Source organism: Cebidichthys violaceus, unplaced genomic scaffold (assembly GCF_023349555.1).
Source record: "Cebidichthys violaceus isolate CVI_PGR_0920_01 unplaced genomic scaffold, fCebVio1.0.p SCAF_45, whole genome shotgun sequence".
NCBI lineage: Eukaryota > Metazoa > Chordata > Actinopteri > Perciformes > Stichaeidae > Cebidichthys > Cebidichthys violaceus.
Genome location: NW_027176650.1, coordinates 496,099 through 512,316, shown reverse-complemented (window position 1 = coordinate 512,316; position 16,218 = coordinate 496,099). Strand labels below are relative to the sequence as shown.

The window sequence follows — 16,218 nt, the reverse complement described above, 5'->3', positions numbered from 1 at the left end:
TACAGGGTGTTTCACAGTGTAGTATTAGTACTCTTACAGAGTGTTTTCACAGAGTAGTATTAGTACTCTTACAGAGTGTTTTCAGTGTAGTATTAGTACTCTTACAGAGTGTTTTCAGTGTAGTATTAGTACTCTTACAGAGTGTTTTCACAGTGTAGTATTAGTACTCTTACAGAGTGTTTTCACAGTGTAGTATTAGTACTCTTACAGAGTGTTTTCACAGTGTAGTATTAGTACTCTTACAGAGTGTTTTCACAGTGTAGTATTAGTACTCTTACAGAGTGTTTTCAGTGTAGTATTAGTACTCTTACAGAGTGTTTTTACAGTGTAGTATTAGTACTCTTACAGAGTGTTTTCACAGAGTAGTATTAGTACTTTTACAGAGTGTTTTCACAGTGTAGTATTAGTACTCTTACAGAGTGTTTTCACTTCCTGACTAACTGACTTCCTGTCTGAATGACTTCCTGTCTAACTGACTGACTTCCTGTCTGACTGACTGACATCCTGTCTGACTGACTTCCTGTCTGAATGACTTCCTGTCTGACTGACTGACTTCCTGTCTGAATGACTTCCTGTCTGACTGAATGACTTCCTGTCTGACTGACTGACTTTCTGACTGACTGACTTCCTGTCTGAATGACTTCCTGACTGTCTGACTGACTTCCTGTCTGACTGACTTCCTGTCTTTATGTCATGACGGATTATAAATGTCCCCGTTAGACCCGACACACCAGAGAGCCATGGGGAACCTGAAGTACTTTGAGTTTCAGCTGGACAAACAGAAGGGGGAGGAAGGGGGGAGGAGGAGGGAGACCCGGGGTCGCCCCCCTGACCATCTTCCAGAGAGGAAGAAGTACGAGCAGCTGTGTCGCGGCGAGGGCCTGAAGATGGTGAGGAGACGCTCACGATGAAACACACACACACTTCCTCTTCCTCCTCGTCATCCTGATGCCGTTTCCTCTTTCAGACTCCTTGCAGGCGGAGCCGCCTCTTCTGCCGTTACCACGACAACGACCGCCACCCGAAATACGTGATCGGTCCGGTGAAGCAGGAGGACGAGTGGGACCGACCTTGCATCGTCCGGTACCACGATATCGTGTCGGACGCAGAGATAGAGAAAGTGAAAGAGCTCGCCAAACCCAGGGTGAGTCCAGCTGTGGAGAGATCCAGATGTTTGTAGCTGCATTCTCTCTAGTGTCCAGCAGGGGGCGACTCCTCTGGTTGTATAGAAGTCTAGTCTAAAATGACTCTACTTCTCTCTTGATTTATTCCCTCAGTAAACATTGTAAACATGAGTTTATGGTCTCAATCTCTAGTTTACAGTCTTCTTCAATACAGCATGATGTTCATTTAGTACATTATGCTCCATTTAGAGTCAAACAGACCAGAAAGCAGGGGATGATTTAGGGGCGGGGCTACACAGTGATTTGACAGGTCTCTACGTCTGCGTCAATGCGCTTCAACCTCAGATGACACAGCAAAGCTCAGGGTCTGTCCAGAATTACTATCTGCCCTCTGCAGTCACTGCTCAAGCTGCACCATTATCTATTCCCCATGTGTCGGCCCAGGCTATACACTCTCCCAGTAGCCATACATCTGCCATGGTAATACCCTCTTCTCTGTCTATTCCCCATGTACCTGCACCTCCGGTCACTGTCCAAGCCCCTACTTACACATCAACCATGCCTGGTGCAAGACAGCCCACTTTCACCAGTAGTTTACCTCCAATGCAAGCCATGTCATTCCAGCAGCCACAACCTGTTTACCCACATTCTCAAACCCCCAATGTCATTGATTTGTTCATAGCTTCTGCCTATGGAATACCAAGACCTTCACTTCCTGTGTTTAAGAGTGGACGAGAGAGTGATTTTGGCCTCCTTAAGATGGCTCTGGATAACCTTCTTGACAATCATCCCCATCTAACCGAGCAATACAAATACCAGGTCCTCTTGGAGCATCTTCAGCACCCAGGGGCAAACAAATTGGCTAGATCCAGCATGCATGAGGCAAGACCTTATTCCACTGCTCTCCTAGCACTTCAAGAGAGATATGGTCAACCAAGGCTGCTGGTCCAAAGTGAGATTGGAGCCATTTTGAATTCCCCCAATATTCGCATAGGTGATGTGGAGGCCTTTGATAATTTTTCCCTTTCTGCCCATGCTCTGGTGGGAATGTTGCTGTCCCTGGAGGGCCCTAATGGGTCCGAATTAAGATGTGGCTCTCATGTTGACAGACTCCTCAGTAAACTCCCTGTGCAGTATAGAGATGGATTTGTTGAACACTGTATTAATCGTGGCATTCTGACTGGGCAGGCCAACCAAACATACTCCCTCCTTGACCTTTCAACCTGGCTACAGTCAAAGTCAAGAGCCAAACGTATATCTGAGAGCGCTGTTGAGTTCCACAAACAGGAACAACCACAAACTTGGAAGGAACGGCAGCCCCTCAGACAAGTACCCTCTGTCTACCTATCAACTACATCCGACAGAGACGGCAAACCGAGAGCCTACACCGACGGAAAGGTACATTTCAATAAGCCACAGCCTTACTGCCCCTACTGCAATGTCAGAGACCATTTCCTCGGTGCATGCACAGAACTTAAGAAACTATCCCGGAATGGCATTACGGCCTGGCTCAAAGAGAAGGGGAGATGCAGAAAATGTGGGCGAATACACAAAATCGACAAATGCACCTTAAAGAGGCCATGTAACATCTGTAAGGAGATTCACCTGACCATTCTCCATGACGACAATGCAAACAAATCAGCTACTGTGATGTTCGCCTCCTCTCCCTCAGAGCTCCTCTACATGGACAAACCCAATCGCTCCCATAAAGTAATGTTGAAAGTTATCAATGTACGTCTTCACAATGGGGAGAGGACCATTGAAACCCATGCAGTTCTTGATGATGTTGGCTGATGGTGGCTGCGTGGCTGCGTCGAGTGGCTGCGTCGAGCCACCATCTCCAACCCGGTAACCGGTGTTCTGGAGACGGCCCACTACCGCATCAGTAAGAGGTGAGACATCAAGAGAGACGCCTGTCTCTCCCCCCCCCCCTTTACTAACTAATGGTGAGTTTATAACAGGACTGTGTTGTTGGTGTTAGTAATATATTTTAATATATATTAATATAACAATACGACAGAGTAATAAAGTCTTTAATAATGATGATATTTAAGATCTTCCTACAATTCAATTCAATTCAATACAATTAATGTAATGTAATTTGTCGAAAGTTTTAGTAGTTACAGCGCTGCGGGTCTTTATCTCTCCCCTGTAGTCAGTAGTAGTAGTAGTAGTAGTAGTAGTAGTAATCAGTTGTCCATGTTAAATTAACCTGGTAGTCGATCAGTAATCAAGGCTGTTGTTTGTGATCTTCCGGGTAAAGGTCACGTGATATGGGCGTGACCAATCAGGGAAGGACACGTCATGTCTGCTAACAACCAATCAAGTAGTGAAGGTGGGCGTCATCATTTCTAAAGCGTTTACGAGCGTCCACACGAAGAGGCGACCCCGGAGTTTTCAAACTCCTCCGTTTTCGGTGCTCACAGCGTAGTCGTGTGGACATGGCCTCAGTGAGACGTTCTCCTGTCTCCGCTCTCCCTCAGTGCTTGGCTCGGGGCCTTTGAACACCCGGTGGTCGACCGGATCAACCAGAGGATCCAGGACGTCACCGGCCTGGACGTCACCACGGCAGAGGAGCTGCAGGTGAGGAGGAGGAGGAGGAGGAGGAGGAGGAAGAAGAGGAAGAAGAGGATATTATTTCTATTACTGTCATGCAGACACAAAACACATGAATCAGATCCAGAGGTGTGTTCAGAGTGAACAATATATTTGAATGTAACGTGACTCAAGCGTTTATTAAATGTTCCTGTCGTCTCTTCTTCTTCTCTTTGTCTTTGTCGTCTCTTCTTCTTCTCTTTGTCTGTCGACTCTTCTTCTTCTCTTTGTCTTTGTTGTCTCTTCTTCTCTTTGTCTTTGTCGTCTCTTCTTCTTCTCTTTGTCTTTGTCGTCTCTTCTTCTTCTCTTTGTCTTTGTCGTCTCTTCTTCTTCTCTTTGTCTTTGTTGTCTCTTCTTCTTCTCTTTGTCTTTGTCGACTCTTCTTCTCTTTGTCTTTGTCGTCTCTTCTTCTTCTCTTTGTCTTTGTCGACTCTTCTTCTTCTCCTCTTTGTCGACTCTTCTTCTCTTTGTCGTCTCTTCTTCTCTTTGTCTTTGTCGACTCTTCTCCTCTTTGTCTTTGTCGACTCTTCTCCTCTTTGTCTTTGTTGTCTCTTCTTCTCTTTATCTTTGTCGTCTCTTCTTCTTCTCTTTGTCTTTGTCGACTCTTCTTCTCTTTGTCGTCTCTTCTTCTCTTTGTCTTTGTCGTCTCTTCTTCTTCTCTTTGTCTTTGTCGTCTCTTCTTCTTCTCTTTGTCTTTGTCGACTTTTCTTCTTCTCTTTGTCTTTGTCGACTCTTCTTCTTCTCTTTGTTTTTGTCGACTCTTCTTCTTCTCTTTGTTTTTGTCGACTCTTCTTCTTCTCTTTGTCTTTGCCGACTCTTCTTCTTCTCTTTGTCTTTGTTGACTCTTCTTCTTCTCTTTGTCTTTGTTGACTCTTCTTCTCTTGACTTTGTCGTCTCTTCTTCTTCTCTTTGTCTTTGTCGTCTCTTCTTCTTCTCTTTGTCTTTGTCGTCTCTTCTTCTTCTCTTTGTCTGTCGACTCTTCTTCTTCTCTTTGTCTTTGTTGTCTCTTCTTCTCTTTGTCTTTGTCGTCTCTTCTTCTTCTCTTTGTCTTTGTCGTCTCTTCTTCTTCTCTTGTCTTTGTCGTCTCTTCTTCTTCTCTTTGTCTTTGTCGTCTCTTCTTCTTCTCTTTGTCTTTGTCGACTCTTCTTCTTCTCTTTGTCTTTGTCGACTCTTCTTCTCTTTCTCTTTGTCGTCTCTTCTTGTTCTCTTTGTCTTTGTCGTCTGCAGGTGGCTAACTATGGAGTGGGAGGACAGTACGAGCCTCACTATGACTTTGGACGGGTAAATTAAATCATCGTGACACTCTGTGGGCTTTTATTTATGATAAAAAAAAAAAATAATAATAATAATAGTAATAATGATAATGAACCTTTCTGCCCTGATCATTGGATGCAGCTCTTGTACATGATGCAAACAATTATTCTCTATTATTCAATTACTCAATGTCTTGTTTACTTCCTGTTTCTCTCTTTCTCATCGTTTTGGTGTGATATTATTTACATTTTTATATTCTTTATAGAAAGATGAACCAGATGCTTTTGAAGAGCTGGGGACAGGAAACAGAATCGCTACCTGGCTGCTTTACGTCAGTAATCATTATTAATCATTATTTAATCATTATTTAATCATTATTAATCATTATTTAATCATTATTAGTCATTATTTAATCATTATTAGTCATTATTTAATCATTATTAGTCATTTATTAATCATTATTTAATCATTATTTAATCATTATTAGTCATTATTTAATCATTATTAGTCATTATTCAATCATTATTAAGTCATATTAATACCTATTTAATAATTAAGAAGTGTTTAACCATTAATCATTATGATTTAATCATTATTAATCAATATAAATCATGATTCATCATTGTTAAATGTTATTTAATAATTATTAAATCATTTTGAATCATTACTAAATCAATAATAATAATTATTTAATCATTATGTTATAAGTATTGATTATGTAATCGTGAATAATAATGATGTAGTCATGAATACTTATTATGTAATCATGAATACTAATTATGTAATCGTGAATAATAATGATGTAGTCATGAATACTTATTATGTAATCATGAATACTAATGATGTAATCGTGAATAATAATGATGTAATCATTATTAACGGCTCTGTGTCTCCTCCTGCAGATGAGTGACGTACAGGCAGGGGGCGCCACCGTCTTCACTGATGTTGGAGCTGCTATTTGGCCCAAAAAGGTTCACTTTCATTATTGTCCTCATCAATTAACTGACTGTTGATTCATTCATTGTTTAGTCTTTATTCATGAAATAATGAAACATTTCAGGATATTCAAAACTGAAGTTGCTGTTTGTTTTTTTGTTGAATTATATTCTTATATTTTACTGTTAATTCTTTCCTGTTTTTATCTTGATATGAAACAATATGTTTTAAATAGTGCAGAGTTTATTGTGTAGTCTGCCTTTACAGATGTGGAAATATGCTCTTTTGAATATTTATATTTAACACGTTCATTATTATTTTTATTGTCTTATAAACTGTATTCTATTTATATCTATTGTTATTATACTAATTGTTATTTTTCACCATTATTATGATGATGATGTGTCCTCAGGGCTCGGCGGTGTTCTGGTACAATCTGTATCCCAGTGGAGAAGGAGACTACCGGACCCGGCACGCTGCCTGTCCGGTTCTGGTGGGAAACAAGTGGGGTGAGTTCAGAACATGTGTTTATAGCTATATATATATATTTATATTCACATTTTAACATTATCAATACGACAACATTCTGAATTCACACGGCTCATTTAAACCAGAGTTCTGTCTCTTTGTGAGGGGGGTACTTTTATTTTGAAAGAAATAGGTCCATCCCTGGTTTCCTGTTAACATACAGTGACCGTTGGGGATTTTTATTTTGAAAAAACAAGACTTATCCTGAGCTTGCTGTTACGATACAGTTACTCTATGGGGCTTTTATTCTGAAAAAACAACCTCACCTGAGTCAAGATACAGATACTTTCTGTGACTTTTATTCTGAAAAAGTAGGTCCATCCTTGGTTTCCTGTTAACTTACAGTGACTGTTGGAGGCTCATCATCCTGAGCTTGTTGTTAGGATACAGTTAATCTATGAGGCTTTTAGTTTGAAAAAAAACCCTGTCAAGATGTCTGTGTGGCTTTTATTCTGAAAAAGTAGGTCCCTCCCTGGTTTCCTCCTAACATACAGTGACCTTATTTTGAAAACACTCATTCTACCATCACACCAAATTCTGTTTTCAAATTTTCCATTTTAAAAGTTTTCTTTAAATTTTGATCTTTCCTCTTTCTAAGTCTGCTCTCCACATCACATGAATTAAAAGCCCGTATTCAAGAAGAAGAGACTTTAACAGCTGCTCCTCCAGGAGTTTCCTGGTGCGTTCACTGCCTGACCAAAGAATCAGAGCACACGGCGCCAGACTTCCTCCTGGAGCAGAGCTCTCTCTCTCTTCATGCTCACCTCACGGAGAACAACGAGGATCTCTTCCTCTGTTCTCTGCTCCACAACACAACAACACACAATCCGTTAGCACGCTAGCACGTTAGCACGCTAGTGTGACGTTCACTAGCGATCCTGTTTGTAACCGCTAACAGTCATCCTCGTCTTCATCTTCATCTTCATCTCTCTGTCTGTCTGCAGTGTCCAATAAATGGATCCATGTCAGACGGACTGACCTCCTCCTCTCCTCCTCCTCCTCCTCCTCCTCCTCTTCTTCCTCCTCTTCTTCTTCTTCCTCTTCCTCTTCCTCCTACTCCTCCTCCTCCTCCTCCTCTTCTTCCTCTTCTTCCAACTCCTCCTCCTCCTCTTCTTCCTCCTCTTCTTCCAACTCCTCCTCCTCCTCCTCCTCCTCCTCCTCTTCTTCCTCCTCTTCCTTTTCTTTCTCCTCTTCCTCCTCCTCCTCCTCCTCCTCCTCCTCCTCTTGTCTTTCATGTTAAAACACATTCAGTTCACTAAAGTTCACATTTCCTCTTTGATCTTAATTACAACAGAAGTCACTTGAACACAACACAAGTTATCGTGTCGATGTCAATTTAAACCTGTTAAACGTCTCAAACATCAACTTTTAAAGCTTTGATCTTTTCCTCGTTGAGAGTTTAAAGGAGGTGGGATGTAACTAAGTACATTTACTCAAGTACAAACTCCAGGTACTTGTACTTTACTCGAGTATTCCCACGTTCTGCTACTTTATACTTCCACTACTTCTCATATTTACTCAGTTTGTCTTCAGTGACTTCGCTCCAAATCGTCTTTTTAGTCACATGACTTGATCGCAGACTGTGTGAACCAATCAGGAACCAGAATACACAACCAGGAAGTACACGTACTAATATCACAAGTAAAAGTACAAAAGTCATCATCAAAATATATATAAGTATCAAAAGTACTCTTAAAATCAGAACAATATATATTATAACTATTATACATTATTTTATTGACTTTATATAATCTGTAATGTTACATCATCATTTCTTAGTTGATTAATAATCTGAATCTGTGAAGTTGTCAGATGAACGTAGTAAAAAGTACAATATTTACCTCTGAGATGTAGTAGAAGTATAAAGTACACTCAGGTAAAGTAGAAGTACAGTACTTGAGTAAATGTAAAATATGTTTCTAGTCAGAATAAATAAAGAACTGCTGCACTCAATTTATACACAACAATCACCGTGTTTCCATTCACGTATTTTATGAAGTATTTCATCGTGTTTGAAATTACAAAGTTCAATAAAAGTTTATCAATTGCAGAAATGTTTTTACGCTCATTTGAGGTGATTTTTGTCTTTATTATTGAATAGATTAAACATGAAATCTCACAACGGATCTCATGTTCCTGAATCTGAGCCAAAGAAAACCAGCTGCTGGCCTCTGTAGTAACTTGTCCTGTTTGACTCCAAAAAGATGTCCTCTAGGATATGAAGACGTGCGGCGCCACCAGCCGGACATCCGCCAGAGGATCCTGCTTCTACAACACATTGTGCAGAAGGTAGAACGTCAAATATTTATCTAAAGGTTCTGCTCTGTTGTCCTTCCTGAAGTGTTTAGTTTCAGACATTACAGTTTGGTTGTTTTTCAGTTCTTGATCCGGTTTCAACATGTTCATATTATATTGACGGTTTACATGTGGGACCACCAGAGCTGTTGGAGACGGCTCAGGGGGAACACAAATACAAACCACCGATCCGGGACTCTTAAGTGTCCCACACACGAATGCACCATCAGCATGCTCTTTTACTTTGCTATCTGGACATCTTTTATTTCTGCATTTACACCAAGATCGTTGAAAACCAGGAGATTTTAGTGTTTTACGGATAGTCGGGACAAACCGGGACAATACCAGTCAAACCGGCACAGTATAGATATGTAGTATATAGTAAGAAAAAAGAAAATGACTGTAATGTATAGAACAAACTGGGGCTGTACCGGACAAACCGGGACAATACTAGACAAACTGGGACAATACTGGACAAACTGGGACAATACCGGACAAACCGGTACAATTTCGGACAAACCGGGACAATACCCGACAAACTGGGACAATACCAGACAAACCAGGACTATACTGGATACACTGGGACAATACTGGACAAAGTGGGACAATACCAGACAAACTGGGACAATACCAGACAAACCAGGACTATACTGGATACACTGGGACAATACCAGACAAACCGGGACAATACCGGACAAACTGGGACAATACCAGACAAACCAGGACTATACTGGATACACTGGGACAATACTGGACAAAGTGGGACAATACCAGACAAACTGGGACAATACCGGACAAACTGGGACAATACCGGACAAACTGGGGAAATACCAGACAAACCGGTACAATACCGGACAAAGCGGGACAATACCAGACAAAGCGGGACAATACCGGACAAAGCGGGGAAATACCAGTCAAACCGGCACAGTATAGATATATAGTATTTAGTAAAAAAAAAGAAAATGACTGTAATGTATAGAACAAACTGGGGCTGTACTGGACAAACTGGGACAATACCGGACAAACTGGGACTATACTGGACAAACTGGGACAATACTGGACAAACTGGGACTATACTGGACAAACTGGGACAATACCAGACAAACTGGGACAATACTAGACAAACTGGGACTATACTGGACAAACTGGGACAATACTAGACAAACTGGGACAATACCAGACAAACCGATTCCTCCAGGGTTTGAGGTAAAGTATGATGTTCCAGTGTTCCTTAAAGTTACTCAAAGTTGTTGTTGTTTTAAAGCTCTAAATCTTCTTACGGTTAAACTTTCTTTAATTCACAATCATTTGGTTCTAAAGGGCCTTCATCAGAAAAACAAACTCAGTTTAATGTTTCAAACATAACGTGAGTAGAAGAAGAAGAACAGGACGTCCAGGAGGACTTGAAGAGGAACACAAACACTCAGATAAGATCATTGACTGTATCGGTTACAGATATTACTCAAATATTAAGCTGTGTTGATGTTGGACTGTTTGTATTAAACTAAATACACACTTATCATGCGTCTGATCATGTCTTCATTGAATGTGTCTTCGTGAACTGGTGTGACGTCACAGAACCTTGTGCAGATAAAAGCGGACCGAGTGAAGGAGAAGCAGCAGTTTGTTTCCTCCAGACTTGGACCTGCAGGTGAGTTCAGACAGGAAGCTCAGAGATAAACCAGCTCTTACTGTCTGTTTATGATTTCAGTCTTTAACCAAAATGACTGAATATTAACATTTTACAATTGCATGTCAACTGTTAAGAGAAAAAGTGTCTTTGTTATGAACAATCTGTAACTACTTGTGTGGTAGTTTTATTCTTCCTTTAATTGTAAACTTAAATATCGATACATTTGAGTATCACGATGTTTGTTTAGTGAAACTAACGATTCTCAAAAACTCTGGATTTTTTTAATAGTTTTTGATTCGTGGCTCTGAAAAGCAGATCAGACGTTATGATTGCAGTAAAATAAGTTTGACTAAAGTTAGATTTGAAGTGATGTCGTGACTGTACGGTGATGTTGGAGCTTAAACGTTGTTTCATTTGTATCATCCTTTGTGATTAAAGAACAGCAGTTTTGTTTCAGTGATAATTAATCTGTTCCATGTGAACCCTTTTCAACGTCTTCTTGTATTTTCAGAGCGTCAGACGGATCCACGTCGTTTCAGCACAAATCCAACAATGAAGGTAAACGTGATATTTTACAGACCGTTTGTGATATCAGTAGATATGAAGGTTCATGATTTCTGTGACGTAGTTTAAACAAACGCAGGACTTTCAGCAGCAGACCTCTGTTCATGTCAACGTTCACAACTCCCTGACTGTATCACGACGTCGTTAGGATTTTATCGATACTAGTGCTCTGATAGGTTCCTTTTGATTATTTAGTGAAAGAAAAAGACAATTAATTAAGAAAAGAATCAACGTTGCTTTTATTATTCTTATGTAAACAAATAGTCTTTCTAGAGCATCAATGTTAACATAACTCACTATTGTAGACTAAACTATTCCAATGCCAACAACTAATCAACTAATTTATAAAATAAACAATATTCTGAGCAGCAAAGGGCTGAATAAAGTTCAACCACACAGCTGCTCCCCTTATTAATAACTTTGTATTAAACAACTCAATACACACTGACTGACTTAAACTGGGTCTATGACACTCGTTCAGCAGTCTCAGCCCAACAAGCTACAAGAAGTTCTGAAATCGTTCAAGTCCATTCTCAGCTAAACAATTAACTCAGTGATTGTCTTTCTTTGATGACCCTGTTCTTCTGATCAAACTCTGTATGACATCTCTAATGTATGACATCACTACTGTATGACATCACTACCGTTACCTGACGGCTGCTCCACAAAAAGATGTTCTTTTCTGCTTATTGGTCACGTTGTGATAAATTTACTCGTGAGGGCTTGATTGTGTTTGAGACGACCAGAGTTCTCAAATGTTTTCTTCTCTCTGATCATGATGTGAGTCTCACGCTGTACTGAGCCGGAGACAAAGACAAAGAGACACAGAGACAGAGAGAGGACGTTTGAGACGAGAACGTCTCACTGCAGGACTAAGAAAGTACCGATAGCAGAACCGATAAGTCCGAAACCAGAAGTCAATGTTGATTTATTTGTCTCATAACTTGTGTACTTAACTAACGGCACTTCTTTAAGTTATTCTAACACAAACAAAGATCTTTACCTAAACCTAACTAAGTAGTTTTGTTCTCTCAACCTTTTTGTTTCTCACTCCAGAACTAAGAAAGTCAACGTGTCAGAAGACAAACTGTTAAACTGCGACAACAGAAAGTTAAATTCAAACTTGTTCCAGCAGGTTTCAGTCGTCCTCCTCCTCCTGGCTCCGCTGTTGATCAGCTGCTACGATCTCATCCAACCACTGGACTGCAGCGACATCCATCAGCAGGACAAAAGACGACCCAGTGGAGTGTACACCATCCATCCCGCTGGAGAGAAGTCTGCTGTCGAGGTAACCTTCACATTTACACCACAAAGTGTTTCTGCCAGATTAGAGGAACTTCCTGCTGACTACTTATGGACCACAGACTGTTTATAAGAAGTGGACGTAGGCATTGTGACGTCTCTCATTGGTTTATGAACTGATGTATTTAACCATATCTGGACTGAGGAGGAGTGACGTAGAGACGGCGTATACGTCTCTGGTAGAGACCTGTCAATCACTGTGTAGCCCCGCCCCTAAAGCATCCCCTGCTTTATGGTCTGTTTGACTCTAAATGGAGCATAATGTACTAAATGAACATCATGCTGTATTGAAGAATACTTGAAACTAGAGATTGAGACCATAAACTCATGTTTACAATGTTTACTGAGGGAATAAATCAAGAGAGAAGTAGAGTCATTTTAGACTAGACTTCTATACAACCAGAGGAGTCGCCCCCTGGTGGACACTAGAGAGAATGCAGCTTTAACACGTGAAGCTTTGACTTCACTCTTTAGTACCAGAGGTTGCCGCTTCTATGGACTCCGATCAGTCTTAGCTCCTTGAATAAGGAGGTGTTATGTGTTCTGTGTTTGTGTGTAGGTGTACTGTGACATGGAGTCAGAAGGAGGACGATGGACGGTGAGTATTTACCAGAAGCATGAGCACTTCCAGTTGGACCTTTACAATCAATCACATACCAGCAAAAACCTTGTTGTGTGGAAACTTGAGCTGTCAGATACCTCCCCCCCTCCAGGTAATCCAGAGGAGGATGGACGGATCACTGAACTTCTACAGGCCCTGGGACCAATACAAGTTCGGCTTTGGTAACACTTCAGGAGAGTACTGGCTTGGTGAGAAACAAAACCAAACTATTCATGCTCAGCCTCAACAGGAACGTTTATTCTAGGGTGCCTTAAAGGAGGCTCCGACCGATTGTCGATCCTCAGATCCAGGAGGAGCGATGTGGATTCTGTCCTGGTTGTGGACCAGTGGACCAGCTCTTTACCCTTTGCAGGTCTGTTGGAGGGGTCATGGGAGTTTGTCCATCCAGTCTTGGAGAAGGCCTACAACCCTGTCCTTAGGAGGATCCTGTGGGGAATACAGGGTACCGGGGTTATTTATACGGGCCATCTGGTCCTTGTTGTGTCCGGATACTCGGCACAAAGTCAAACACGCTGGGTTGTCCCTTATCAACAGTCCTGTTTGTGATTTACATGGACAGAATTTCAAGGCTTAGCGGGGGGGGGGGAAGGAGAGTGTCCAGTTTGGGGACCTTTAGAATTGCATTTCCGCTCTTTGCAGATGATGTGGTTCTGTTGGCTCCTTCAGAATGGGACCTTCTTTAGCACTGGGGCGGTTTGTAGCCATGGTCTTCTGCCAGGTTGGGGACAAAGTCACTGCCCCAAGTGAGGGAGTTCAAGTATCTCAGGGTCTTGTTCACCAGTGAGGGTAAAATGGAGCATGAGATGGACAGGTGGTTTCGGTACGGCATCGGCAGCGATGAAGCCTTTGTACCGGATCGTTGAGACGGAGGCCAAGCTCTTGATTTAGTAGTCCATCTACGTTCAGACCCTCACTTATAGTCATGAGCTTTAGGTTGTGACCCAAAGACTGAGATGGCGGAGACAAACAGCCGACATGATCTCCCTTCGTAGGGAGTCTGGGCTCAGCTTTAGAGATATGGTGAGGAGTTCAGACATCCAGAGGGAGCTCAGAGTAGAACCGCTGCTCCTTCACGTCTAAAGGGGCCAGCTGAGGTGGTTCAACATCTGATCAGGATCCTCCTGGACGCCTCCCTTTAGAGGTTTTCTGGGCACGTCCAACTGGTTAAGATGGACCCAGAACACACGGAGGGTCTATATACCCCGTCTGGTCTAGGAACCTTCAGGGTTCGCAAGGAAGAGCAGGAAAACATTGCTTGGGAGAGGGTTCGCTAGAATACCCCGCTAAGCCTGCTGCCCCCATGAACCGGCCCCAGACAAGAGGAAGATGAAGAATGGAATCACGACTTCATGAAACTCAATGTTCATTACAGTACACACATTAAACTCCTGAAATGGAGCTGTGGCCACATTTGGGGGCTCAAGTCATTCATTCAGTTTGTTCTTCTCCTGAATTTATAGTATGTCAGCGTTTTATTGAATTAGGTAGAAAATGTCAAACTGTGGCCAATGTGTACACCTTCATAAGTGTGTGTGTGTGTGTGTGTGTGTGTGTGTGTATATATATATATTCACAGGTCTGGACCACATCCACTACCTGACACAGAAACAAAAATATGAGCTTCTGGTCGACATGGAGGACTTCAACTGGAAAAAAGTGTTTGCTCGCTACTCTGTGTTCTCCGTCGGTGCAGAATGTGACGGATTTGTACTGAAAGTATCTGGATTCACCAACGGAGGGGCAGGTGAGTGAGATGACGTTTAGTCTGTTAGTCCATCTGTTATTTATTAATGTAATTTCAGAAACAAATAAAATAGATCAGAATATGATGGAGCGCTCGTGTTAATCTGAACCCCATCACATTAAATATTAACAAACTTACCAAACTGCATGCCTGCGGAGTAGCAGCTAAGTGGCGGCAATGTGCTCAACAATGTGTGAACTGGTAGTTCTGTTAGCTGTTAGCCCAACACACCGTCCAAAACAATGAGAGTGAGCTAACTAACGACCGGTGATACACGTAACAATGGGTCGCAGTGGCGGGCCGTGTGTTTTATACCTGGGCCTTCAGTGCTGTCCTACTACAGTTGAACTACTCCCAATACCCTCATGACGCCACAGCTACGGTTATTTGTTTCATGTAAAAACCACATATTCACATAACACTGCAACATTTGACAAGTGAAATAAAATGTGACATGAAGCTCAACAACTCCAAATACACTAACTGCAGAGTGCAGAAACATGAATACGTGCATGACGGGATGCTTCGTCATTAAGACAGTAGCTATGCAATGACATAATAAGCTAATGGGAAACAATATTTAGAATACATGTAGTGTATTTATGAAAAATGATTTAATTATGAAATGGCTATAACTTTGTGATTCTGTTTAGGCCAGCAGAGAAGGCTTTGCTGGCCCTGATGGACCACCACTGATGGGTCATAAAGCATCGTAAAACACTCTTCATTCAAACTCAAAAACAAGCGGAAGTCGTCTTGTAAGACCCAACATACGATGTTGACTGAAAACAAAACTGATTGGTGTTAGCGGTACAGCGGTGTGTGTACAAGTAGCTCTGTTAGCTGTTAGCCAAACACACCGTCCAAAACAACACAAGTGACTAAACTGTTTCCTCCGCTGTGTCTCTGATATTTAAAGTTAATGCTGATTTACAAACACTGTGGTTCTTGTGTGTGTTTTCTGTAGGAGACTCCCTGAGTTATCACAACGGACAGAAGTTCTCCACCTTCGACAAAGACCAGGACAAGGATGTGAAGAACTGTGCCAGACGATACCTGGGGGCGTTCTGGTACAAGAATTGTCACCAAGCAAACCCCAACGGGGTTTATCGTTGGGGGGCTGACAGTACTCTCTATGCTGTTGGAGTGTCGTGGTACCATTGGAAGGGTCATGACTACTCCCTGAAGACCATCAGCATGAAGATCCGTCCTGTGCAATAGTTCAGGACCAACGTACAGCAGAACATCAGCTGATCTCTTGTGATTTCTTTCTCTCATTAATCATGTAATCTTAGGTCTTATGTTCCTGAAACTGATCAACAGCTCAAGAAAAGCAGCTGATGGTTTTAAAGTGTGTTACCATCTCAGAATGGCTCATAATCTTTAAATGGAAACGCATTGATAGAATCTGATGAAGTGTAAATCACAGCAGTAACTGCTGAAACCATTTCAAAAGAGGAACACGAGGAGCATAAAGTATAGAACCATGTTTCAGTCCAGGACAGGTAGTAGTTTGGTGGAGGTTTGAAACCCTGATGTGAATCATTATCTGCTGTACGGTGACAATAAAAGAGAAGCTGAAGCAGAAAGCTGATGTGATGTCTTCACTCTGTCTCCTTGT

General features: G+C 41.7%; 2 protein-coding genes across 6 annotated transcripts; both read left to right on the top strand.

Moving 5' to 3' along the window:
* Nucleotides 1-249: 249 nt before the first annotated feature.
* Nucleotides 250-8,504, top strand: LOC137886649 (prolyl 4-hydroxylase subunit alpha-1-like). 4 transcript variants are annotated; one of them, XM_068729191.1, is made up of 9 exons: nucleotides 251-890; nucleotides 968-1,144; nucleotides 2,943-3,016; nucleotides 3,608-3,707; nucleotides 4,947-5,000; nucleotides 5,239-5,304; nucleotides 5,876-5,944; nucleotides 6,322-6,418; nucleotides 7,382-8,504. In XM_068729191.1, exons 1-9 carry the CDS (start codon nucleotides 708-710, stop codon nucleotides 7,675-7,677), a joined length of 1,116 nt encoding a protein of 371 aa, XP_068585292.1. In that variant the 5' UTR covers nucleotides 251-707; the 3' UTR covers nucleotides 7,678-8,504. The 4 variants fall into 4 exon arrangements, 2 of the variants coding, with proteins under 2 accessions (XP_068585291.1, XP_068585292.1); XM_068729190.1 differs by lacking the exons at nucleotides 2,943-3,016; nucleotides 3,608-3,707 and having other exon boundaries at nucleotides 250-890; XR_011104986.1 differs by lacking the exons at nucleotides 4,947-5,000; nucleotides 5,239-5,304; nucleotides 5,876-5,944; nucleotides 6,322-6,418; nucleotides 7,382-8,504 and adding an exon at nucleotides 3,388-3,459 and having other exon boundaries at nucleotides 252-890; nucleotides 2,313-3,016; nucleotides 3,608-3,694.
* A 137-nt stretch (nucleotides 8,505-8,641) lies between these two features.
* LOC137886651 (microfibril-associated glycoprotein 4-like) lies at nucleotides 8,642-16,180 on the top strand. 2 transcript variants are annotated; one of them, XM_068729193.1, is made up of 8 exons: nucleotides 8,642-8,726; nucleotides 10,053-10,383; nucleotides 10,877-10,923; nucleotides 12,065-12,217; nucleotides 12,791-12,829; nucleotides 12,945-13,041; nucleotides 14,430-14,597; nucleotides 15,565-16,180. In XM_068729193.1, exons 3-8 carry the CDS (start codon nucleotides 10,918-10,920, stop codon nucleotides 15,816-15,818), a joined length of 717 nt encoding a protein of 238 aa, XP_068585294.1. In that variant the 5' UTR covers nucleotides 8,642-8,726; nucleotides 10,053-10,383; nucleotides 10,877-10,917; the 3' UTR covers nucleotides 15,819-16,180. The 2 variants fall into 2 exon arrangements, with proteins under 2 accessions (XP_068585294.1, XP_068585293.1); XM_068729192.1 differs by having other exon boundaries at nucleotides 12,062-12,217.
* Nucleotides 16,181-16,218: the final 38 nt, after the last annotated feature.

Bases quoted from the DNA above. Each gene is read 5' to 3' on its own strand.
- LOC137886649 (XM_068729191.1), top strand. From the start codon at position 708: ATGTCCCCGTTAGACCCGACACACCAGAGAGCCATGGGGAACCTGAAG. The intron at 3,017-3,607 runs GTGAGACATCAA...GCTCTCCCTCAG, and splicing joins CACTACCGCATCAGTAAGAG to TGCTTGGCTCGGGGCCTTTG. The intron at 6,419-7,381 runs GTGAGTTCAGAA...GTCTGTCTGCAG, and splicing joins TCTGGTGGGAAACAAGTGGG to TGTCCAATAAATGGATCCAT.
- LOC137886651 (XM_068729192.1), top strand. The intron at 12,830-12,944 runs GTGAGTATTTAC...CCCCCCCTCCAG, and splicing joins CAGAAGGAGGACGATGGACG to GTAATCCAGAGGAGGATGGA. The intron at 13,042-14,429 runs GTGAGAAACAAA...ATATATTCACAG, and splicing joins TTCAGGAGAGTACTGGCTTG to GTCTGGACCACATCCACTAC.